Raw genomic sequence first — 24,716 nt, 5'->3', positions numbered from 1 at the left:
CGATAGATTGTGCTATGCTTGTCTATTATAAATATAATAAAGCGGTCGTTATCCAACTATGCTAGATTGTCCATCATGTGTAGTGCCAACTCATATTATCTAATGCCCCAATATCAGACAGGTTGTACGTCAGGCTACTGATGCGTACGTTTCTATATTTGAAGCATGCCTGATACAGGCCGTCTTGGACGAGTAGCTAGTGATGCCTTGTTAATTATACAGCCCTCTTTGTTCGCCTTTCAGTTTTACCTTTGTAGCAGGTAACCCCCTTCATAGCCAGAAGATGGCGTGATATCTCTAAGTGTATTATAATGACATGCTCTCCTCCTGTTTCTCTTTTTATCCATCTCTCCAGCGGGTTCTCGTTTCAATCCGAGTCTGAATCGCTGCTGTCGTCTATAAATCCCTCCTCTAGCCTTGTACACAGTCAGCCGGGACGGAATACAGAACAAAATGCATCTGGCCGCCAAGGGACTTACTCCCGGCTAAGGCGTCTCTCGTTGTCCGGCCGTCTGGACCGGGCCAGGGCATCAAGCACTTGGGCAATGTCCTCGTCGATGTCCTCCAGCTCCTCGCCCTCCTCGAGGTCACGATCAGTAATGCCGCCGGCCATGGCGATGTCCCTATCTCGCCGCCATCGGAAGGGGAGGCTTATGATGCGGATGATGCGGTTTGTGATGCGGTAGCGCAGAGAGGTTGTGTGCTCGGAGATTGCGTCGATGGGCAGATACTGGCTGTAGCGGGCGCGGTAGCGGCGCCATACGGGCACGACGACGAAGGTGAGGAGGAGGAAGAGGATGAGGGAGATGACGGCGGGGATGACGAGCGTCTGGTTTGCGGCACGCGGCGCGTTAGTCGCGGGCGCATCAAGTCGGGATTCGAGCTATCCGTCGATTGTTCTTTTTTTGGTTTGTTCTCGGGAAGATGAGGCTTACTTTGATGCCGGCTAGTTTGTCGCCCATTTTGTCTCTGATGCTGGTTTTCTTTTGTTATAGGTGATGGGCGAATGCGATTATGTGTCGCCGGCTGCGGGCTGCCGCCGTTCTCGTCGAGGCGATACTGGCGATAGGGCGACAAGGCCGACTCCTAGCCATGGAGCAGAGCAAGCAGAATGTGGTTTATAGGGGGGGTGATGTTGAGCGTCGGGCTGACGATTGGGGCTGGCGATGGCTGAGACTCAATTGAATGATGGCTTGACATAGAGTTCTGAGTACATGGACGTGTACGAACAGGCTACCTGGATGTACGTACCCCGGAGGCGCTAAAGAGCCTGGCGACGGTTGAGCACTTGCAGGGACGGGCCACCGCTGGGGGCTAGGCGATTTAGGGAAGGGGGGACGGGATTTTATTGAATTGATTGATTGACGATGACGGGATTGCGAGGATACGAGTATAGTCGTGTGTTGGGCCTGCTTTACGGAGTACTGGGTACTGTACATGGCGAGGTATATTTCACTACACCTAAGGTACTAGGCCGTAGGTAGTATGCAGGTGCTTGAGGGAGTCTATGAAATTTTGACAGTACCTTAGATCTAGGAATCTTGGGGTGTCAAACTTGGCTTTTTCTTATCGGTACCTGTATCATTCAAAGACTTGAGATGGACTTGCTCGGTGCCTAGACCAAGAGTACAGGTACAGGTACAGGCACGCAAGGGATGCTGCCAGGTCTGAGATACGGCGATGTGAGAGATCAATGATCCATGAGCTCGTAGGTACCTAGACCACAGATACCATGACTTCAGCTTACAGGTACCTCCCATTGCCAACCGGATCGGACTTTGGATAGAAGCTTCCAGGGACTGCTTCTAGATGTGGCATGGACCAAGGCCTTACCCTTCCCCACTGCTATGACGAGGGCCCCAACGCGTGATCTTAATTGCTGCTCTACCGTATATTAGATTGTTACAGATTTGGGCTACCAACTCCCTAATCCCGAGCCGTCAGGTAGTATCGGATGTTTGGTACTACCGTGCCATCTATCAGCACATGAGGTGTTTCATCCATAATGCCGTCAGAGTACTCCGTAGATACGGGGTTTCTATCAGGAATAAGAAAAAGAATCAATGCGCCATATTACTAGAGTCTCTAGATGCGGCTTTGATGTCGTCTAGTACCTGCTAGTGAGGTACCTCGGCTGTTTCGAGGAGGCTTTGCAATGCACACGCATGTTCGTCGTGATGACATAATAGGTACCTTACTACATGTACATGGCCACATGCGCATTGGATGGCGTGCATTAGTACCTATATATGCCGCATCGGTTAATGAGAAGAAGCAAAAAGGTGTCGTGCTATGTATAGATGCGAAGCACAAAATACAGCAAAAAATAAAAATAACCCAGCCCATCGCACAATGCCATCATTTCCTCAGGCCAGCCCCCCCCTTGTCTCATTTCCCGCCTGTCGTCGATTGTGGATCATCTTCGATTGCCCAAATGCCAGTGATCCACATGCACGCAAGACCCAATTAGGCCCGTCAATACTGCGGCGCCAGCGGTTTAGGGGCCACAGTCAACTGAACTCAGCGCCTGCGCGGCACCCAATGGCCTCGACGCCTGTGCACTCGGCGCCAGCGTTCAGCACCCTCGGGCACCCTGACTAGCCCATCAGTCCCGCTGCTAGCGCTGCAGCGGCCAAAAAGAGCTACAGAGGCTTCGCCACTGACCGAGCCTAAAAGTGGCCGACGCTGGGCCCCCTGTGATGCGTCTGGTCAGGGGGCCCTTTTTCGTTAACACGAATCCATGGCATTTGATCCATTCATTCGCTCTTCGACTTTCGAGGCCAGTACCAGAGCGGCATCCAAGGCGCATAGAGAGAGCGACTGCTGTAGAGCTGAAATCGCTACGGAACTTGGCCGTCGTCGAGACAGTTCGACGGCGAAAAACCAAACTGAAATCAATCAATCAATCCCACCCACCCCTGGTCTCAGTATACTCAGTAGTGTGTGTGCGTGCATCCTTCTACGGCCCCCGCCCCCTATCACTAACCACTTTCTCGAGCCCTTCAGCGGCCCCGTCTTCTGTATCTCAGCCTTGCTCCAAACCATCAAACCGGCGCCACTGCCGTCCAGCCTTGGATCTTCAACAGCGTTTGCGAAAAGACCGTCGCCGAACCAGTAATAGGAAGCGCAGGGCACGAGAGACGTCAAAGGAAGAGAGCCCGTGAACAGGACGAAAACCACAAGAACAACAAGAGAAACAAACGAAGAAAGAAAAAAAAAATCGCCAGAAACCCCCTCTCCCCCCCTCCCCCCACTGCAGGCCCAGCCCTGTCCGCATCTTGGCTAGCAAATTAGGCCTCCATCATGCGAGCGGTCCAGGGCTCGCACTCCGCTGCCGTTACGTGTTTCGCCTACCCACTTCTCTCCACGATCAATTATCATGTCGTCCGCTGCCGATAAGTCAAGGCAGTCTTCTGGCGGCAGATCCCTCTTCTCCAGAGGCAAGCACCGCGCCGACAAGCGCTACACCGACATCGATCCCAAGAGCTCGTCAGATCAGTTCGAAACGGCGTCCATAATCTCTTCGCGCTCCTCGCGCCACAAGCGGGAGTCGTCGTCGATTTCGATCGACCAACCCAGTTCTCCTGATGCTGGCATCAACCAGATGGCGGGTGTGATCACGTCCATCCCCTACGACGTTCCGCCAGGCTCCCGCTCGCCAGTCTCGCTCGAGTTCCTCCCCAAGCCCGACCAGGCACCGCAGCGCCGCGAGCCAGTGCCTCACCAGCTCAACATCAGCGGCTTCGACTTCCACCAGTATCCGTCCATCGATCCGTCCGCCATGGCTTCCTCACACCCCCACACGTCTGCGCGACCGGGCACGTCGTCCAACATGTCCGTCAACAACATCACCATGGCCACCACCGGCAAGCAAGCCCAATACCAGCAATGGGGCCCCGGGCCTGCCGTCGGAGCTATGCCTGGAGCCGGCCCGGCTCGCGGGAGCACGTCCAGCTCCGCAACCAACGGCTCCTATCCCATGCGGTACGACTCTTACCAGAACCCTCACTATGGACGGTCCTCGGGCGAGAGCTTCAACAACCCCTACAGCAGCGGCCAGGGCTTCCTGAATCCGGCATCCGCCCGCTCCTCACACACCACGCTTGCGCCCTCGCCGCCCTTGAGCTCTCATCACCAGCCTCACTCGCCCCGCGAGTCTCATCGGCTGACCAAGATGAGCGCCTACGGCCCGACCTCCCACGACGGCTTCTACTTCCCCAAGCCCGATGATAACTACGTTGTTGAGCAGATGTTCATGCAGCTTATGCAGAAGCGAGGATGGCACAACCTCCCCGAGCAGGCCAGAAGACAGATGACGGCCTACCCCGCAGAGAAGAAGTGGACGTTGCTACATCAGGACCGTCTGACGGAGTGGCAAGGAGAACAGAAGCGAAAGCAGACCGCCAGGGCCAACCAGTATGCCACACCCGACGTAACCACCTATTCCGACGAGGAGGGAACCCCCGAGTGGTATGTCAGGAGGGTCATGGAGGATAAGCTAGATGCGAAGGGTATGGGGTCTCTCGAAGTCAACTTGAGAACGCAACAGATAGGCTGGGTGAAACGATTTGTCGAATGCCAGGGTCAAGTGGCTCTAGTAACCTTGCTGCTCAAAATTAACAGGAAGAATGCCAATGGAGGACCGGCTTCAACGGCGGTCTCCACACAGACGGAGAAGAATCTGGATCGCGAATACGACATTGTCAAGTGTCTCAAGGCCTTGATGAACAACAAATTCGGTGCCGACGATGCCTTGATGCAATCAAAGGTCCTGCTGGCCTTGGCCACCTGCCTTATTTCATCTCGATTAACCACGCGCAAACTCGTGAGCGAAATCCTGACTTTCCTCTGCACCTGGGGCACCCACGGCGAAGGACACTTGAAAGTCATTCAGGCTCTGGACGAAGTCAAAACACAGTCGGGCGAGAATGGAAGATTCGATGCATGGATGCGGTTGGTTGAGGTCACCGTCGATGGGCGAGGAAAGATGGGCAGTCTTGTGGGTGCCAGCGATGAGCTTCGTACGGGAGGCATCGGAATGGAGAACCTGCTGATGGAATACGCCGTTGCCACGCTGATATTGGTCAACATGATCATCGACGCACCGGAAAAGGACCTCCAGATGAGGGTTCATATCAGAGCCCAGTTCCACGCCTGTGGCATCAAGAGGATCTTGACCAAGATGGAGGGGTTTCAGTACGAACTACTAGACAAGCAGATTGATCGGTTCCGCACCAACGAGGCCATTGATTATGAGGATATGCTCGAGCGTGAGAACAGCAGTGTCAAGGACAATATCGAGGGAGATGCCAAAGACTTGACCGACCCGATTCAAATCGCAGATACGATCCAACAGCAGCTACACGGAACAAAAACACATGATTATTTCGTTTCTGCGCTTCAGCACCTTATGCTTATCCGTGCCAACGACGGCGAGGAGCGCCTGCGCATGTTTCAGCTTGTTGATTCAATGCTCAGCTATGTGGCCATGGACCGACGCCTCCCCAACATGGACCTGAAGCAGAGTCTCAACTTTACTGTTCAGAGTCTGCTGGACAAGCTGCATACCGATTCCGAAGCTCGGCAGGCACTCGATGAGGCGTTGGAATCCCGCCAGATTGCGGAGGCCGCCATGGCAGAGCGAGACGAGATGAAGGCAAAACTGGAGCTCGGAGCCGATGGCCTTGTGGCCAAGTTGCAGAGGCAGCTAGACGAACAGGCCCGATTCATTGAAGCGCAGAGACGCCAGGCTGATGGCCTCAAGGGCGAGTTAAATAACATCCAAAGCGTCCGTGCCAAGGAAGCGCAGCGTTATGAGCTTGAGACAAGAGAGCTATATCTGATGCTGCGGGACGCCCAGGACATCGCGGCATCCAATGCTGTTAAGGCTAGCAGTGGCAAGCCCGGCAAGGACAACTCGGCGCAGATGCAAGGCATTCTTGACCGTGAGCGCCTTATGGAGCGTCTGCAGAAGCAGCTTGAGCGACAAAAAACCCAGTATAAGCTGGAAGGCAGGATTTGGGGAGACTCGGATGGTCCCTCCGACCGCCTCCGTGCCCTCAGAGAAGCCATGGATGGCGACGGGGAACCAGGAACGCCTCCCGGCGGCGGTACACCTCCTCGTGACTTTACCAACAGTGTGCTCGGAACCATCCATCGTGGACGGAGAGCGTCCAAGCGGCCGGCTAAGCTCGAGCAACATGCTATTGATGAAGATGATGTCGAGATGGACGAGGAGGGTGTAGTTATCGAGCGACCGAGAATCATCGAGATGAGACGACCAGTTGTCGACGCAAAGCAGCAGGCACAGCTTCTCGGCGAGATCGGTTCCAAGGTCAAGCGATACGAGGGCAGCGATTCCGAAGCCGACGAGGGCGCCACTACAGGCCCATCCCACCCGAGCATGGAATCGTCCTCCCCCATTACTCCGGCAGAAAGCGAGGCCCCCAAGGTCGAGATCACCGCTGCCAGCGGACCGCCGCCTCCTCCACCTCCGCCTCCTCCCCCCATGCCCGGTCAACTGCCCGGTGTTCCACCTCCCCCGCCGCCTCCTCCGCCTCCGCCGATGCCCGGCGCGTTCCCCGCTCCTCCACCTCCTCCACCGCCGCCGCCGCCCATGCCCGGTATGGGAATGCCACCTCCTCCTCCGCCGCCGCCTATGCCTGGCGTCAAAGGTATGGCACCGCCTCCACCGCCGCCTCCTGGCATGCCTGGAGCTATATCCGGTCACTTCTTGCCTCAGACACCTGCCTTTACCGCTTCGCCTTCTGTCGGCTTGCCGGTGATGCGGCCCAAGAAGAAACTCAAGGCTCTTCACTGGGAGAAGGTTGATACCCCTGAGACCAGTCACTGGGCAGCCCACGCCCCTTCCGCCGAGGAACGAGAAGAGAAATACAACGAGCTTAGTCGCAGAGGAATCTTGGACGAAGTCGAAAAGCTTTTCGTCGCCAAAGAAATCAAGAAGATTGGTGGATCTGGCGCGAAGAAGGATGACAAGAAGCAACTTATATCGTCCGACCTTCGGAAAGCATTCGGTATGTGAATCATTTGGAGAAGGGGGTTTCGCTGAGACCCCCGTTGCAACTTTGGCAGTGTTGGACTAATACGTGAATCTTTTAGAAATCGCTTTTGCCAAATTCTCTCAGTACTCTGTTGATAAGATTGTTCAGATGATTATTCACTGCGACGACATTATAATCACAAATCAGGGTATCATGGATTTCTTGTCAAAAGATGACATGTGCAATATCAACGACAACGTTGCCAAGCAAATGGCCCCCTATAGTACTGACTTGACAGGGCCAGATGCCAAGAACCAAACGCGAGAATCGGACCCCGAAGAGCTCACGCGACAGGATCAGATGTATCTGTATACGGCATTTGAGCTTCACCACTACTGGAAGAGTAGAATGAGGGCACTTGCTCTCACGCAGAGTTTCGAATCAGATTACGACGAGATCAGTGCGAAGATGCAGGACGTTGTCACTGTCTCTGAGTCATTGAGAGACTCAGTCGCACTTATGAATGTCCTTGGTCTCATCTTGGATATTGGAAACTACATGAATGATGCCAACAAGCAAGCTCGTGGTTTCAAGCTCAGCTCGCTCGCTAGACTGGGTATGGTCAAGGATGACAAGAATGAATCGACGCTGGCCGATCTTGTGGAGCGCATTGTGCGAAACCAGTACCCTGAGTGGGAGAGCTTCGCCGATGACATTACCGGCGTCATGACGGCACAAAAAATCAACATTGAACAGCTCCAGGCCGATGCCAAGAACTACATTGCCAACGTGAAGAATGTGCAAATGTCCCTCGACAATGGCAATTTGAGCGACCCCAAGAAATTCCACCCCCAGGATCGTGTGGGCCAAGTCGTTCAGAGGGTGATGAAGGAGGCCAGGAGGAAGGCGGAGCAGATGCAAGTCTACTTGGAGGAGATGATGAAGACTTACAAAGATATCATGCTGTTCTACGGAGAAGATCCCTCAGACGAAAATTCTCGGAGGGATTTCTTCACGAAGCTGGCCAGCTTTTTGCAGGAATGGAAGAAGTCGCGTGAGAAGAACGTTCAGGTGGAGGAGACGAGGAAGCGTAACGAAGCCTCCATGAAGCGCAAGCATGCGCAAACAAAAGCCGCCACTCTCTTGGCAGACAATGGGCCCGCATCGTCATCAAGCACTGGCGCCATGGACTCACTGCTTGAGAGGCTTCGAGCAGCCGCACCGCAGGCACGGGACCAGAGAGACCGTCGCCGCCGTGCCCGCTTGAAGGATCGCCACCAGGTCCGTGTGGCCTCTGGGCAGAAAATAAACGATCTCGACGAAATTCCAGACATCGAGACCAGTCTCTCCAAGTCTGAACCTACAATTGACGAAGACGGAGATTCTCAAACGCCCGTTTCACAGCCCCCTCCCTCACGAGATGGCAACAAAGAGGATGATCTGGCCGACCGAGCTGCAGCGCTACTGCAAGATGTGCGCGGGGGAGATGGAAACGATGAGGCCGATGTCGAGAGGAGAGAGACAATGAGAAAGGCCAGGAGGCAGACAGCAGAGGAAGAACGGAGAGCAAGGAGAAGACGGAGAGAGAGAGCCTCCAGCACAGCAGACGGACCGAAGGACGAGTCTTCCATTTTATCGGTATCAGAGGATGTTCCACCCACGCCAACACTTGACGTACCTAAGCAAGAGGAGGAGACTACAACGCCGACAGCGACGACGCCAGAAGTAAAGCCGGACGCAAAGGAGGAAGAAACTGCTGGCCAAGACGGCAAACCGGATGAATCCGAAAAGATGCAGGAGTAATTGTCACGCCAGCATCCCCATGTATTTTCTAGAGAATCAAGAAAGAAAGAAAAAAAAAAACCACCATGAACAAGAGCCATGGATCAGCATATACATATATACCTGTCAGCAAGTACATACACACATAATGTTTACAACTGCAACAGCCGCAAGAGGCGAGAAGGGAGGACGTCTCCATCGTTCGTTTATCCGTCTTGATTCAACTTTTTTTTTTTTAATCTGGAAGAGGGCTGGCGAATTTGGTCGGTCGATATAGACGTTACGCTACTATTGTCTGTTTGCGTTTGCCTACCTGTTGGAGGATATGGTTGTTGGTGTGCCTGTTGGCGGCTTTTTTCCCCCTTTCTCTACGTCTCCCTTTTACGGATGGGTATAATAAGTACTGGGTATGAACTGGAGGGGATATTTGCATGCATTGTATTGTGCAGCATGTTAGCGGCAGTCACATATGTAGCTTTGTTACATCGTAGATGGAGAGAGTCTGCTCAAGCATGTATCATACTGTTTTATTCATTTTTTGATACAACATTCTGTAATAAGGCAAACAAACCGAGATTGAAAACCAGAAAGTAAAACCCCAGGTGCTATGCCATCATGGATATCGTTATATAAGAAAGGGTAAAGGAAAAAAAGTAAAACAAAACTTCCCGGTATGCTTCATCTTCCAAAGGTCTTTCATAGGAGAAGAAGATGACTCTCATCGCGATGGACTCAGCGGTCTGTTGAATCCTCCCTGTCGATTCATGTACTGCCGATACTCGGACTTCTTCTCCTTGCGGACGCCGCCGGCGTTGTTGCCCACCACCTTCTTCCCCTTTGTGGTTCCGAAGCCGCCGAAGCCCATCATGGATTGCATGGCGGCCATGTCGTCGTCATCCTGACCTTCGACCTCGATGTCATCGTCGTACTCGTCCTGCTCCATTCTGACAGGCGAGGGAGATGCGCCTCGTCTGCCGCCGCGGTCTCGATCTCGATCGCGGTCTCGGTCGCGGCGAGGAGGTGAGGGACTGCGCTTGTCGGCCTTGATTGTGATGTTGGGCTGGGGTTTGCGGGAGCCGTTTTCGGGATGAGGACGGGTGGGCAGGGCGGAGTGGGAAGGGGATGGTGAGCGGCGACGGTCGTCGCGATGTTTTGCTGTATTATCAATGTCTGTTAGCAAGAGGATACCAGTAGCTTGTGAATGATGTTCCCTGTCTGTTTGCTTACATCGTCTGTCTCTGTCATAGTCATCGCGGTCATCCCAGTCGTCCTGCCGACGAGGGCTATCCCGCCTATCTCCATCTCGTCCTTGGCGACGGTCTCGGCCACCCCGATTTCTGTCCCCCCCACGGTCTCGTCGGTGTTTATCCGGTGACATTGAGCGGTCCTTCTGGTTATCGCGTCGGTCCCGCGACCGTGATCTGTAGCCTCTGCGATCTCGTCCTCGGTCACGATCACGGTCTCTCCCTTGGTCTCGATTGTCCCAGCCGCGCTCGCGCTCGCGATCTCGAGGAGGGTTCCTGTCGCGACGGTCTGAGTCGTCCCACATTTGCCGGCTGTCGGGCCGCCTAGAACGACGTGAATCGCTCATGATGGAAGAATATGCTTTGAATTTGCGGCAGCTGAGAGGTTGGATAATACACAGCAGCGAGGGGGACTATGACGTTGGAGCTTGAAAGTTCCTGGATTCAATTGGCAATTCTTGGTCAAGGCTGCAGAATAGGTGGCTTGTGGTGGCTGGTGTGGCGCATCCCGGCATTCTTGATTGGCCACCTGGCTTCTCATAGCTCGTCAGCCTTGCAGTGACCTCGGGCAGCACCACCGTGTTCACAGCACCCTAGAAGTTGTTTCTGGCGAAGCAGCCAGTCTTGACCTAGCATTTTCCTCTGCTTTGGATGAGGAGGGATTTCTAGGGATTCTCTTTACATAGAGCCGAGCTCTGTAGAGAAAAAAAGGAAGAAAAAAGGGCGCAAATGGCCAAGATCGCCCAATTGCTGGCCTCTGCGGCCGCGCTGGCTGCTGGCGCCGCAGCCACGGGCAGCGAAACTGTCTTGATCAACGAAATTGGCCGTCTGAACAACCAGAGCCTGCTATGGGGGCCTTACAAGCCAAACCTCTATTTTGGAGTGCGGCCGAGGCTGCCCCAGGGCTTATGGACGGGCTTGATGTGGGGGAAAGCTGATGAGTACATGGACATCCAGTCGTGTATGTGAGAGATTGAGCGGGATGGTGGTTGTTTTCGTGGATCTGATGCTAATCTGCTGGCAGTGTTCCGCTACACCTGCGAGCAGGGCCAGGACATTCATGGATATGGCTGGGATGAGTATGACGCACGGACTGGTGGCGTTCAGACGATCCACGACGAAGGCAACGGCATTGACATCACCACTTCTTTCATCAAGGTTCCTGGCGGAAACCACGGTGGCAGCTGGGCTGCGAGAATCAAGGGAACCGTCCGTGATGATGCACCTGACGACACCAAGTATCTGGTGCACTACTACATCGCCCAGGAAGGCCTAGGAGATCTTGCTGTCCAGGGTGAGGATAATGATGGGCTAGGATTCGAAGGCGATGTTACTTTGAAAGGAAATTCCAATGCCTTGGGCGATTACACCGTCGTGATTACCCAGGGAAGCGGCAACCACCCTACCTCTGACCATGAACTATCCGCCTCACGACGAGGAGATACGACAGTGGTACGCAGCCTTAGCCTCCCTAACGAACACATTTGGCAGGCGAAACCTGCGGTGTTCCAGCAGCTGCAAGAATCCATCCAGGAGATTCAAAAGGATTACACTGACGAGACTCTGCCTCCGCCATGGCAAATGTACCGACTCAAGTCCAACGCGGGCGGTGGTAATGTCCACCTCATTCAGAAGGCGTTTGAAGGATCATTCGAATTCGACGTCATTTTCTCATCGGCCTCTGCTGGCAAGGAGTTGACAAGCCAAGACGTCACCCGAGAGATCAAAGAGACCTCGGAGGCTTTTGGGCAGCGGTTCTCCAGCGTCTTTGATTTGAAGGCGCCTTACAACGCTGACAAATACAAAGAGTTTGGTAAGAGCATGTTTTCCAACCTGATTGGAGGCATTGGATATTTCCACGGACATCAATTGATTGATCGATCTTATGCGGATGAGTACGAGGAAGAGAACGAGGGCTTCTGGGATGATACCGCCGAAGCCCGAGCCCGCAAGGCCCAGCAGCTAGAAGGCCCTTACGAGCTCTTTACGAGTGTTCCTTCACGACCATTCTTCCCCCGTGGATTCTTTTGGGATGAGGGATTCCACCTGATCCCAATTGCTGATTGGGATATTGATTTGACGCTTGAAGTTGTCAAAAGCTGGTACAACACCATGGACAGTGATGGGTGGATCCCCCGTGAACAGATTCTCGGCCCAGAGGCGAGAAGCAAAGTGCCAGCAGAATTCCAGGTTCAATACCCCCACTACGCCAACCCGCCGACTCTATTCCTAATCATTGAGGGCTTTATGGAGCGCCTCCGTGGTGCCAACGTCAGCGCACCCGCTGAGAAGGAGAGCCTATCTCAAAGACAAACGTTGTATAATGCTCATCTGGACAACCTAGAGCTCGGTGGCGATTTTCTCAACAAGATATATCCACTTCTTCGACGGCAATACGATTGGTTCCGCAAAACGCAGAGGGGTAGCATTAAGGCATACGACCGAGAGGCCTTCTCCTCCAAGGAGGCCTATAGGTGGAAGGGCCGGTCCGAGACGCATTGTCTTACCAGCGGACTGGATGATTATCCTCGACCACAGCCACCACACCCTGGCGAGCTCCATGTGGATCTCATGTCGTGGGTTGGATTCATGACCAAGTCACTCATCAACATTGCGGACGCATTGGGCATGGCTGATGAAATTGCCGAGCTCAAGAAGAACCTATTTGCCATTGAGCGTAACCTCGATGACCTCCACTGGTCAGAGAAGGATGGGTGCTACTGCGATGCTACTATTGATGAATATGAGGAGCATGCTCTTGTGTGTCACAAGGGATACATCTCGTTGTTTCCATTTTTAGTCGGGTTGATGCAGCCTGACGATGCTAAATTGGGCAAGATTCTTGATCTTGTCGGCGACGAGAGTCACCTGTTCAGTCCACATGGCCTGCGCAGCTTGAGCAAGCAAGATCCGCTGTACGGAACGGAAGAGAACTACTGGCGCAGCCCAGTATGGATGCCCATTAACTACATGGCATTGACACAGCTCCACGTAAGTATCACAGATTTGCTGTCAAGACGGACGCCTTTCACTAGCAGCCCAAGATGACGAAACTAACTTGTGGTACAGAAAATCGCGACTCAGGAGGGCCCCTTCCAAGGTAAGGCTCGAGGCCTGTACAACAAGCTGCGCACAAATCTGGTCGACACGGTGTTCAAGAGCTGGGAGAAGACGGGATTCGCGTGGGAGCAGTACAACCCTGAGACGGGAGCTGGTCAGCGCACCCAACATTTCACTGGATGGACAAGCTTGGTGGTGAAGATTATGGCCATGGCGTCATTAGACGAGGCGGCGCCGATAAGGGATGAATTGTGAAGGTGGAGTTACGCTTGATGCCTTAGATGATGGCCCAGATTTTACCAAGATTTTACCAAGATAGAGTACTGCAGCAGAAGAGATTGGTTGAGAACAGCGCGCGCTGCATCAATGTGACCCTTGGTTGGGCTGGTTGGGCCGAAAGCACTCTCTGCTGCTTGTGCTACGTGGCAGCGGTGACGGTCAGGCCGCAATTCTAAAGCGCACGCATATTCGCTGCAGCTCTCCATGTATTCATGACTCATGGAGAGAGATTGGCGACACAGCTAACGGTCCAGTTCGCATTCTCAGTGGTTCGCATGGATTGGATGCTTCTGGCAGCGGTTCGCATTGTGATCCTGTGTGCTGACTCAATTCATTCAACGACATGTCTTGATTTGTATGGGAAAGTGAGAGAGAAGACGGATTTCACTCAATGGTCGTCGACAAAAAAAATGCTGGTGATGCTGCGTTGCTGGATAGATGCAGGGCATGAGCTTGGAGGATATCGGAGAGTAAATATGAGTCAGGTTTGGGCCGGTTTTAGGACTTGCACCAGTAAGGAGCTTCAACTGAGAGACATTAGGCTATTTCTCTCCAGCCTCATACTTGTTGTATTTCAACCTGCACTCAACCACCACCAATGGCTGTGCTCTCGCAAAAAGCTCTAGAAAATGGCCTCAGCATCAGAAGAGCCAAAACTGAAGATGTACCTTCTATACAGGCCATGGTCAATGCCAGCTACTCAAAGTATATCGAGCGCATAGGAAAACCTCCCGCGCCAATGGTAGCCGATTACAACGAATTGCTAAACACTAGCGATATTTATATCCTAGAAACTACTTCCGATGATAAAATCGTGAAAATCGTCGGTTCTATTATTCTGAGAATAGACGGTGAGGCAGATGCCGTCAAGGTGAACAATTTGGTTGTTGAGCCTGCGGCCCAGGGACGAGGCTATGGTCGTGTTCTTATGGATTTTGCAGAGGACGTGGCGAAGGAGAAGGGGATTGGATCAATGGCTTTGTTTACGAATGTCAAGATGTATGAGAACATTGGGCTGTATGCTAAGTTTGGGTATGTTGAGACGGGGAGGAAGAGCGAGGATGGTTATGAACGAGTGTATTTTCGCAAGGAGTTGAAAAGGAAGGACTAACTAGACTAGATACAAATATTTCAACGATAGTTTGTTTTCACAGAAATAGATTCTTTCTCAATCTGATATTCATTCACCTCCTCGTAGGATCATACTGTTCTGGACAACGACATCTCTTAGCCCACTCATCTCGTGCGTTTCTCTTGTAACTGCGGCCGCAGGTGGTGCACTGTTCTGGACAGCGACATCTCTTCATCCACACGCCGCGCGTCTTCTTGAAGCGGCGATGGCAGCACTTGCATCGATGCTTGTCGATGTAAACGTAAACACCAAATCCTATTCCGACGCCAGGTCGGCGATCAGATCGGCGGTCGTATCGACGAGGTCGATGCTGATCTCCAGAGCCCGGGGTTGGATTCATATAATCATAGGGACGAGGTTGACGAGCGCGATCCTGTCCTGCTTGACGAGCACGTTCCTGGTCTGCTTGTTGAGCACGTTCACGCTCTGCCTCTTCAGCTTGACGCTCACGTTCTTCTTGAACAAAACGCTCAAATTCTGCTCGTTGACGTTCACGCTCGATGAATTCTTCTCGCATACGCTCATATTCTGCTCGACGAGCACGTTCACGCTCTGCCTCAACAGCTTCACGGCTTTCTCGAAAAATATTCTCACGTTCTGCTTGACGAGCACGTTCTCGCTCTGCCTCTTCAGCTTGACGTTCACGTTCTCGCTCCGCCTCTTCAGCTTGACGCTCACGCTCTTCTCGAACAAAACGTTCAAAATGTGCTTGACGCTCACGCTCACGCTCTGCCTCAAAAGCTTCACGACTTTCTCGAAAAATACGCTCGCGGGCGCGTTCCCGTTCAGCTTCACCAGCTTCACGCTCACGGTTCTCTCGAAGAATACGCTCATGTTCTTCTTGGACGGCGCGCTCGCGTTCTTCTTGACTAACACGTTCACGTTCACGTTCTGCGTCAGCAGCTTCACGCTCACGCTCTGCCTGAGCAAAACGCCCAAGATCTGCTTCAAGAGCACGTTCGCGTTCTGCTCGGAGAGCGCGCTCATGTTCTGACTGGAGATTACCACGTTCACGTTCGCTACGCTCACGTTCTGCTCGGAGAGCACGCTCATGCTCTTCTCGAAGAGCTTTGACAGTGCGCTCATGGTCTATTCGAAGAATTTCTCGAAATTCTTCTCGTGGATCAGGCCGAGGTTCTGTTTGAGGAGGTATATCATGCATGGGTTCGTTTTCGTCATCAGATTCCTCTTCAGACTCAACTTTGGGTAGAGGAGGATGAGGAGGGTCGAGAACAGGTTCGTATTCTTCTTCGGACTCTTCTTCGACCTTAGGAGCAACAGATTCCGCTTCAACCTTGGGTGGGAGAGGGGGAGGCGGTGGATGTTGCCGCGAGGTTTCCTGCGGAGGAGGCGGGTCCTCTCGCGCAGTCTGACGGGCGGGAATCTGGTATATGTGCGAAGACTCCAGAGGATTATTTTGGTGTCTCGAATTCTCCCACGTATGAGGTTGATATCGCATGCTTTCCTGGGGATCTGGAAAGAATCGTGCATTCTCTTCAGGATTCAGCTGGCGTCTCGAATTCTCCTGAGGATCAACTTGATATCGCAAATGCTCCTCAGAATTAGGTGGGTATCCAATGTTATCTTGAGAAAGAGTTCGTTGATCCACAAAGCGTGGATCAGCTCTCATCTCACGTCGCTGGGCAGGTCTCCGGAAAGAAGTTTGCTCAAGTTGTTCCTCACCTCTCTCATTTTCAGGTTGCCTCTGGTGAGGAGGAGCTTGATAAGGGGGAGGGGGAGGGGGGGCAGGGGGGGCATATCGGAGTGGATAACGGGCCTGGTAATACTCAGGCTCATCCCTCATGTTCATATGATGAAAGTCCGAGTAGAAAGGATCATAGGGATCGAAAGAACGGAAAGCATCGTAAGGGCGAAAGGGATCATGAGAGCGAAAAGCATCATAAGGCCCGTAGTAAGGATCAAAAGCCAGGGCCTGGAAGGGAGCCACGATCACAGAAACAGCTGGCTCGTCCTCGCAAGACTCTTCATCCTCGCCGTATTCCTGACAAGTGTTTCTCGCAAAAGCTCTCCGGCGGAAAGGAGCTGTGCCCAAGTACAGGTATTCCCCCAATGCCGCCCCGCACTCCTGATCAGATACTGGCTTGAATTCTCTGTCTCTCACCGTCCCCAAGATCTCTGCTTCTGTGCTCCCTAGTTTAATCGTAGACAGTTTGTTATCTGCAAGAGAGAAGACCAAGAGCTTTGGGCTACTCTCCGCTTGTTCGTCTTCGGCAACGGATAGTCTGGCGGTAGCTCCATCTACTTTGACACTCGAAAAGGATAAATCTAATGCCAGAATAAGAGACGTTGAGCCATGATTTTGGGAAACAGGAATACGTACCTTTCCATTCGTTATTGCTATGCTCCATAAAACGAAGAGCTCCTTCGGCCCCAACATAGACAAAGTATGCAGCGTCTTCGGCTTGGAAACTGGCCAGGGCGGTTCCTGGAAAGGCTTCTGAACTTGGGAGCTCAGCGACCTTCCATCCGTCGCCGTCATCTTCAATAGCGCCCAGCGTGCCATCTGGTTTTTGATAAAAGACTACGATTGCGCTGTCACCGCAGGAGACGGCAAGTTGGCTTTTCTGGTGAAGAGCAACGGTCACGTCGTCTAACTCTTCGTTTTCCCAGAGTTCTTCTTCCTCTTCGTCGTCTTCATCGTCGTCTTCATCCTCAGCTCGCAATGTTTCCGTGAAACATCTGAGCACGTTGTTTTGATCAGCAACAAAGATTCTCTTTATTTGCCGTCGTACAATTAGTAAGTGTCTCATGTAAGCATGCCTGGGTATGTGTGGATTCAATCCTTGCCTTGTAGTTCAAGTACACAAACGGTGCGGATGTGCCGGTCCTGACACCGGCAACAACCTGCACCCGGTCGGAAAGCTCAGTGTTCGTCCATGTCTCCATGTACAAGGCGTTTTTCTCTTCGTAAAACAGATGGGTTGATTTGCCGTCGGCAGAGGGAGACCCCCCAGCCGCCAACAGGAAGCGCGTCACGTCCTGGATCTTGTCCATGGTGAGACAGACATGCGCTGCTTGTTTTCGGAGTCGTAAGCTGTGGAAATGGCAATGAAGTCACCACGACAGTGACCCCTGCGCAACCTAATGGCTGATTTACATATAACTTATAGCCGCCGTATTTGACGACATGGACCCCCAATTGGGTGGACGACGCTTGGGCTGCAATTGACAATTGAGCCTCAAGCGGGTCTATACAACCATACAGCGTGCCTTTTCAAGCCCTCATCAAGCTTGGGCAACGAGAACCGCATGGAAAAACTCTGCTCGTCATGTGGTGCATTAACAAGACATCTGGCGTCACTGCCACGCTTTCAAGGCCGATTCATTGGAAGCCTCGCACCGGATAATGGACGCACTTGGCATGCATGCGCCGCCCGGGGGAAATGGCATATCTCTACATGTAATTGGGCCTGATCAGCAAGACATCGGGACTCAATGAGGGTTTCACTCGCAGGCCGTTGGGTGGGGGCTGCTGCCGACGTGTTCAAACTGTATGCATCATGGTGGTGCTTCTATCCGGGCATGATGTATTCATGTTCTCTAACTCGTCAACGGTGCGGCTGAGCTGCACTCACTCACCGAGTAGACATATGTGACTTATCAAACGTGTTGTGATCCATGCTTGACGCTTGTGCATGCATGTTCAGCTGCAATGCAATGAGAGAGACACGTCGGTAATGGCTGGACATATCGGAAGCCGTTCGGTCATTCCTTTACATCTACCTACATCATGCAGGAAGTAAGTGACGACGAGGCTGTGCATACTGTGTACATTATGAGGCTCTTTTTGGGTCAGGGTTATAGGCCTTGTGCCTGATTTTGCCCATCGAGTTCCCTTGCCAGGTATATAACGGTTTATGACAGATGACAGGTCACAATACCAGAACAATCAATAATCCCAATCGAATTTTCCTCTACTACTTATATCATTCTTTCCCCAGCACCTCAATCTAAATCTCAATTTCAATCTCAATCTGGTTTTTAATTTTGTTTCCAATCCTAAATCAAAAGAAAATTGCAGAACAATGGCGTCTCTCCACGCTGCCGCGGCACAGGGTAGCCTCACGGCCTCAGCCCTTGATCAGTATAAGTCATCCCCTCACTTCAGCATTGATGAGCTGGACAACAAAAGTCGGACAGCACTCGCCTATGCCTCTCTGAGGGGCCACGTCGATGTTGTAAAGCTTCTGCTGAAGGAGGGGGCAAATGTCAATAGCATCAACGACAAGAATCGGACTGCGCTTTGGTATGCCTCGCATTCCCACTCCTCTGTCACCAAGCAGCAGCGTCGCGAAGTCGTCGAGTATCTGTTGCAAAAGGGTGCAAATCCCGATGTGCAAGCAAAAGATGGCTCGACTGCCCTCATGAAGCTCATCGAGCATCGAGAGCCCGGTGCCATCAAGCTTCTGACGCAAAAGGGTGCCTCTATGGACGGCAAGAAAGGGTCAAACTCTATGGACGTTGAAAAGCTCGCAAAAGCCACCAACGACCAAGCAGTGATCCGAGCTATCAATCAAATGCCGGGACAGGCCTCAAGCAGGGATGAGCTCGTGACTGAGCTGATTAACTATGTCCTCAAGTCTATCGGCTTTATGAACCATAGACTCAAAGGTGTGGTCAAGACCTTCTTCGGCATCCGAGGTAACCTGAATCAATCCTTTATAGTAAGTGATGCAAATCCCCAAGGACCAGATTACATGTATATTCAATGAGTATTAACTCTTGTTGTCTGTCAGCATGCACCTGAGAACACAATGCCGAACGTCTCCAAACCTGCGGATGCTCCACCCGAAAAGACCGAAATACTCAAAAATAGAATCTTCACGGGAGAGAACGCAACCGAATCTCTCATTCCAAGTTCCGAAAAGCCCAAAGATCACAGAACATTGGCTCTCAGCAAAGAAAAGGATGATAACGATGATGTTCCGCCTGTAGTGCCTGTCTCGGAGATCTCAGAACATACCACGGCAGAAGAATTCCAGGCTAGCATGATGAAGTTTATTAATGATACCGGTCTCGACTACTTCTTCGAGGAAGGCGACCCATTCTTGCAAATTGTCGCGAATAAAGCAGTGGAGCTTCAAGGCAAGACCGAAAACCAGCTGAGAACCGAACAAGATATCCAAGACATTACGAAGCTTGCTCTTTATCAACCGGTCTTCTATTGCGGTGAGTTGAAATGAAGCTAAGCAACTGAGTACATTTACAGCTGCTAATGATTGTATTGCTTCACATAGACGACAGCGGTTCCATGAAACAAGGTACCCGTCAAGCCGATCAGATTGACCTTGTCCGACGAGTCGCCCGAATCTCTACATTGCTGGTACCCGAAGACCACGGAGCAGGCTTACTCTTTATCAATGACAAACGCACGTTGAACCCGAATCTAAATGCCGAGCAAGTGCAAGATATTATGAAGGCAACCAAGGCCAGCGGCAAGACCAGGATTGGTACCCAGCTCGAGACTAAGATCCTCAAACCCCTGGTTTACGACGTCATTAACAGCGGAGAGAAGTTGAAAAGACCAATTCTTATTTCTTGCATCACCGATGGCTGTGCTAGTGGTGAAGTCGAAGACAAGTTTAAGGAAACAATTATCGAGTGCATTCAGTTCCTTATAGACCACGATTACCCAGCCCAAGGTTTGTCATTTACTTCAACGGGGACAGTTCATCGAGTGCTAATTATCCTGATAGCCGTTCGATTCCAAATTAGTCAGATTGGTAATGATTCAGCTGCCGCAAATTTCCTTCAAAAGCTTAAAGATGATGACAATCTCGAGGAAGTGCTCTTCTGCACTACGCGTAAGTGGTGTTACATAGCGTCATGGTCCAATAACATGCATAGAAAAAGCTAATGTAGACTTCAACCTATAGAGCGCTTGGACGAGGAATACAGAAAATTCAATGAGAACGAAGAGGATCTCGAACGATGGGTATGTTGGACTACAATGGACGCCTGATCACACGAACATTAATGCTGACAAGCCATGCAGCTCTTGCAAACACTCATGGGGCCTATTACCAGTCTTGGAAGCGGTAGCGACTAGATGGTATTCATTTCTGCGCATAAAAGGTGCTTGGAGTTACAGGAATAGATGGAATTGAAAGAGATGGGAATTATTGATGAAACTTCAGGCGCTAGGGTCGGTTTTCGGAGGAATCTTTCTTGAGGACATTCTTTAGTCATCATTTTCATTTGTCGAAAAGTTTTTTTTTTTTTCTTTCTGCTGCTTCTTTTTCTCTTCTTCTTCTCATCTTCTTCTCGTCTTCTTCTTGTCTTCTTCCTCTTCCTCTTCTTTCTCTCTCCTATTCCTTTCTCTCTCCTATTCCTTTTTCTCTCTTATTCCTTTTTCTCTCCTATTCCTTTTTCTCTCCTATTCCTTTTTCTTTCCTATTCCTTTTTCTCTCCTATTCCTTTTTCTCTCCTATTCCTTTTTCTTTCCTATTCCTTTTTCTCTCCTATTCCTTTCTCTCTCCTATTCCTTTCTCTCTTCTTCTTCTTCTTCTTCTTTGTATTAGTCGTCTTTGTATTAGTCGTCTTTCTTTTCTATCACTGGACTACCTGTGCTAAAATTCCCTTAAATAGTCAATTAGTTCAGTTTCTTCAAGTTAATCGATATCAATTGATATCATCGATGCCCAATTGAGATCAGGAGTTCATGCACATGTATATACTGGTCCCTTGGCGGCAACGCTACTTACTCCCTCACGTCCCGTAGTCTGCAGAATTCACCTGTAGAGGGAGACTCAGTTAACCAACCATATTCTTCTTAGCGCTCAAGTCATGATTAACCTTACGATTGCTGTCTGGTGTGAGCCACCAAGGCCCACGACGCCACGTGGACAAAGAGGATCTTGGCTGGATGTAGATCTAGCGGATAGATATAGATATAGATCTAGTAGATAGATATGGATGTAATAGATAGACGTAAATCTAGTAGATAGATGTAGATATAATAGATAGATGTAGGTCTAGTAGATACCTATCTGTGTAGTTGTAAATAAATTTGCCAATAATTGAAAGTATTTTATTCCAGGAAAATCAAGAATCAATTTGACAAGAATCAAGTTGCTAACCAGACACTCAGGTCTACTCAATCATCAAGAGCCGGGTCTAGTAGCAGTGTTAGCTTCGTATTCGTCCGCTAGAGGTCAAAACTTACTCCAACCATATTCGCCGTTTCCCCCCATCCTCCAAATGATACCCCCGCAAACTCGGTCATTCCATCCTCGATATCATCCTCATCCCGCTCATCGTCATATAGTCTCAGCTCCTGATATTGGACTTTATCTCCCGGCACAGGTATAAGGATGATGAGTCGTTTTTTGCTTTTGCCCATACCGTCTTGTATTCTGACAAGATTGACATCTTTCAGGATGTCTACCAGTATCGCCCGTTGCCGTGCTGGCTGCCACTCAACCCAGCACTTTTTCCCATCGCTCCAAGTTGACGGCTTGTGGAATTTGAACGCATATAGCGCGACTTTTTCAGTCCATCTCGGAAAAACCATCGCCGGCATAATGTCAAAGGTAACATTATCCTGCTCCAAGGCTACTTCCTTCGAGCCTAGGAACACCTTGGCGAAATCGCTGTTCTGGAAAAAAGAAAAGTATGTATTGTGCGACTTGTTTTTTCCTCCGATAACGCAAAGACGCTTTCCAAAGAAGCCTATATCTAACCACTTGCAGATGGTGCGGAAGACTTCTTCAGTGATCTTTGTGCCCCTGCTCCCGGAACCTTTTATTTTTTGATTCGGCCGCATGTTACTGGAGAGTTTGGATGAATTAGAACACGTGAGAAATAAGAAAGAAATTATTTAGAGGTTCAGGCAATAACTCACTGAATGCCTACCACCATCGGGTAACCGCCATAGGGAACCCAGACGGGTGATCCGCTCATTCCTTGTTCTGTTGGCGCTTTGTATTCAAGATATTGACTTCCACCTAGCTTTAGGGAACCGGAGCTGTTTTTCGGCGGAGTATTTGCGTCGTCTCCTGCTCCGTAACCGCTTACCCGTGCTTCTTTTGCGTTTTGCAAGGATGTATGGGAGCTGAGCCTAAGACTCAATCCCAGACCTTGCCTATTGCCTGCCTTACTATCGTCCTTGTGAAGCAAGATGATCCCGTAGTCATGAGAGCACATTTCGGAAGGGGTACCCCCGTTTTCGAGGAGTTCCCTGTACTTGGGACAGATTTTGTACTCAACAACATGCTCGAATTCTTCTTCATCCTTCTTGGACTCTTCTCCATCTTTTTGGGAGTCTTTCTGGGCGTCTTTCTGGGCGTCTTTCTGGGAGTCTTTCTTCTCCCTTGCGCATATAACCTTCAAGTTCGAGACCTCGACTTTGTTTTTATTGATGAGGTTGTGGGCGGCTGTCAATATGACATCGTATTTTTTGGACGGGAAGTTGACAAAGAACCCAGTGCCGAGTGTTGGTTTTCCATCTACAAAATGTTATCAAAAAATCAGCCATGTGATCAAGACTAGCAAGACGATGCCATCCGAATACCAAAGACGTACCACCAAAGTCAGATTTTAGCCTAACGACACTGTTTTTCAGATCGAAAACAGCCTTGTCAAGACTATTGCCAACAACAGGTTGTTGATTCTCGTTGCGGCTTCGGTGGACATCGCCAGCGGCTATGATGCGCGGGTACTCCATGGTGTCTGAAGAGAATTCAAACCCAAGTCGGTAGAGCATTTTCACGGGGCAAATAGAGTATGAAAAGGTTTACTATTCAACTGCTATACAAATGTCCAACACCTGGATGCCTTGGAGGCTGATGATGCCTTAGACCGCCATGCATGACTGCCCAACTCTTACGGCGTACTGTAATCGATTGGAGGAGATTGCTTGCTGTGCACAACTATATGAAACTCCATACAGCAGCACATACTGCTCTGTCGTTTGATGTGGTCGAGCATCACACCACAGTCCCCCCACAAAGTACATATGTACATGGCTTGAGCCTTTGACGGCCATCGGCAACTCGTGTACTTGTGCCTCTAGTTCTCTTAGTTAGTTCCAATAACTATCGGCAGGATGCGAGTAGTGACGGCGAATTAGCTTAATTTGAATGTAGTCAAACTACTTTCATCTCTTGCCTTTTGCTATCCGACGGCCGCTTGGGGTGATCGATCCTAACCCAATTGCCGTAGCCTTATAGCCCTCCAGATAGCCGGCCCACTCCTCCCCTCCCTTCCCCTCCTCCATCAAACCAGGGTAATGCTACAAAGTAATCATCGCCATCCATGGCCCCTCGTTATTCCTATTTCGATCGATCCTTCAACAACATAAGTGCCTTTACGGAACGCTACCGCCTCTCGCTGTAGTCAAACCTGACCCCCGCCCATGTGTCTTAGGCTAAGCTAGCTCCAACTAGGATCGCCATGACATGCAATCCGACTCTCTTGTGTAAGTGAGCATGGCACTCTAGCCCAAACTCGCAAAGCGTCGATCATTATAGAATACGAGATGTCATCTCAGCCTATTCCCATCCGAGCAACACACGGCACACCAGCCAAGCATCATTCTTTAGCTCTCCTCGCGGAAATCTCATACGGCTCATACAAGCGCCCACCGCAATGTACGTAATTTCAGGGACGGCCACGTCTTTTTATCAAAACGCCCCCCCTCCCCAATATGCGACGGCGTATCGTTTATCGAGCCCTGTTTTTCCTTCTCAAAAGGGGATTGTAATGATCACCTTCCGGGATTAAAATGGCCCCATTTTCTCACGCCTGCAAGGGCACGACACACTCAAAGCACCAAGGCGATTTGAATCATTCTAGTTTCGAGAAAGAACCTCCCCCTGTCTGCGCGGCACTTGTCCCAGAGCAGCAAATAAAATAAAGTCAGATACTAGTGGCTCTCCATAGCTGGAATCTTTACCAGTAGCGCCCTGAAATGTGATTGCAATTAGCAGGATATCATCCCATGGAGGTGTTGGCCGCACCACTTATTGAGTAAGACTTTGCCAGATTGTCGAGGACATGGCATATGCCAAGAGGCCTTTGAAACGATGCCGTGAGGGGACCATCACGGGTCCACTATAATATCCCTTAATCGTCTCAAGCCGCATTGAGTGCTCAATGATTTTTGTTTGTCGTGAGTATTTACCCTTTCGGCAGTTGTACCTGTAAGCCAACAAGTAGAAGAAAAAAAAAAGACGCGTTCTTACAACCTTCCGATGC

The 24,716-nt window shown here is 50.9% G+C and overlaps 8 protein-coding genes across 8 annotated transcripts; 4 read left to right on the top strand and 4 right to left on the bottom strand.

Moving 5' to 3' along the window:
- Positions 1-475: 475 nt before the first annotated feature.
- TRIVIDRAFT_35936 (uncharacterized protein) lies at positions 476-962 on the bottom strand (the record flags this gene model as incomplete). Its single annotated transcript, XM_014104810.1, has 2 exons — positions 476-829; positions 936-962. The coding sequence occupies 2 exons, from the start codon at positions 960-962 to the stop codon at positions 476-478; spliced, it is 381 nt and encodes a 126-aa protein (XP_013960285.1).
- A 2,417-nt stretch (positions 963-3,379) lies between these two features.
- Positions 3,380-8,603, top strand: TRIVIDRAFT_132188 (uncharacterized protein; the record flags this gene model as incomplete). The annotated part of the gene is made up of 4 exons (XM_014104809.1): positions 3,380-3,907; positions 4,001-4,511; positions 4,599-7,034; positions 7,120-8,603. Coding segments are annotated over 4 exons (4,959 nt in total), but the record flags the coding sequence as incomplete, so codon positions are not given.
- A 694-nt stretch (positions 8,604-9,297) lies between these two features.
- Positions 9,298-10,445, bottom strand: TRIVIDRAFT_111022 (uncharacterized protein; the record flags this gene model as incomplete). The annotated part of the gene is made up of 2 exons (XM_014104808.1): positions 9,298-9,938; positions 10,011-10,445. The coding sequence occupies 2 exons, from the start codon at positions 10,372-10,374 to the stop codon at positions 9,502-9,504; spliced, it is 801 nt and encodes a 266-aa protein (XP_013960283.1).
- Positions 10,446-10,756: 311 nt separating this feature from the next.
- On the top strand, positions 10,757-13,342 carry TRIVIDRAFT_35537 (glycoside hydrolase family 63 protein; the record flags this gene model as incomplete). The annotated part of the gene is made up of 3 exons (XM_014104807.1): positions 10,757-10,988; positions 11,052-13,018; positions 13,097-13,342. 3 exons carry the CDS (start codon positions 10,757-10,759, stop codon positions 13,340-13,342), a joined length of 2,445 nt encoding a protein of 814 aa, XP_013960282.1.
- A 622-nt stretch (positions 13,343-13,964) lies between these two features.
- On the top strand, positions 13,965-14,477 carry TRIVIDRAFT_35351 (uncharacterized protein; the record flags this gene model as incomplete). The annotated part of the gene is made up of 1 exon (XM_014104806.1): positions 13,965-14,477. The coding sequence occupies one exon, from the start codon at positions 13,965-13,967 to the stop codon at positions 14,475-14,477; it is 513 nt and encodes a 170-aa protein (XP_013960281.1).
- A 73-nt stretch (positions 14,478-14,550) lies between these two features.
- Positions 14,551-17,513, bottom strand: TRIVIDRAFT_218236 (uncharacterized protein; the record flags this gene model as incomplete). Its single annotated transcript, XM_014104805.1, has 3 exons — positions 14,551-16,784; positions 16,840-17,198; positions 17,329-17,513. The coding sequence occupies 3 exons, from the start codon at positions 17,511-17,513 to the stop codon at positions 14,551-14,553; spliced, it is 2,778 nt and encodes a 925-aa protein (XP_013960280.1).
- A 1,040-nt stretch (positions 17,514-18,553) lies between these two features.
- On the top strand, positions 18,554-20,163 carry TRIVIDRAFT_4555 (ankyrin repeat protein; the record flags this gene model as incomplete). The annotated part of the gene is made up of 3 exons (XM_014104634.1): positions 18,554-19,187; positions 19,422-19,688; positions 19,757-20,163. Coding segments are annotated over 3 exons (1,308 nt in total), but the record flags the coding sequence as incomplete, so codon positions are not given.
- Positions 20,164-21,405: 1,242 nt separating this feature from the next.
- TRIVIDRAFT_207878 (uncharacterized protein) lies at positions 21,406-23,184 on the bottom strand (the record flags this gene model as incomplete). The annotated part of the gene is made up of 4 exons (XM_014104804.1): positions 21,406-21,635; positions 21,685-22,116; positions 22,374-22,966; positions 23,043-23,184. The coding sequence occupies 4 exons, from the start codon at positions 23,182-23,184 to the stop codon at positions 21,612-21,614; spliced, it is 1,191 nt and encodes a 396-aa protein (XP_013960279.1).
- Between the last annotated feature and the right edge of the window lie 1,532 nt (positions 23,185-24,716).

This window comes from Trichoderma virens (genome assembly GCF_000170995.1).
Source record: "Trichoderma virens Gv29-8 chromosome Unknown TRIVIscaffold_2, whole genome shotgun sequence".
Classification (NCBI taxonomy): domain Eukaryota; kingdom Fungi; phylum Ascomycota; class Sordariomycetes; order Hypocreales; family Hypocreaceae; genus Trichoderma; species Trichoderma virens.
The sequence above is the reverse complement of the archived record's forward strand: the minus strand, read 5'-3'. Positions and strand labels throughout refer to the sequence as shown.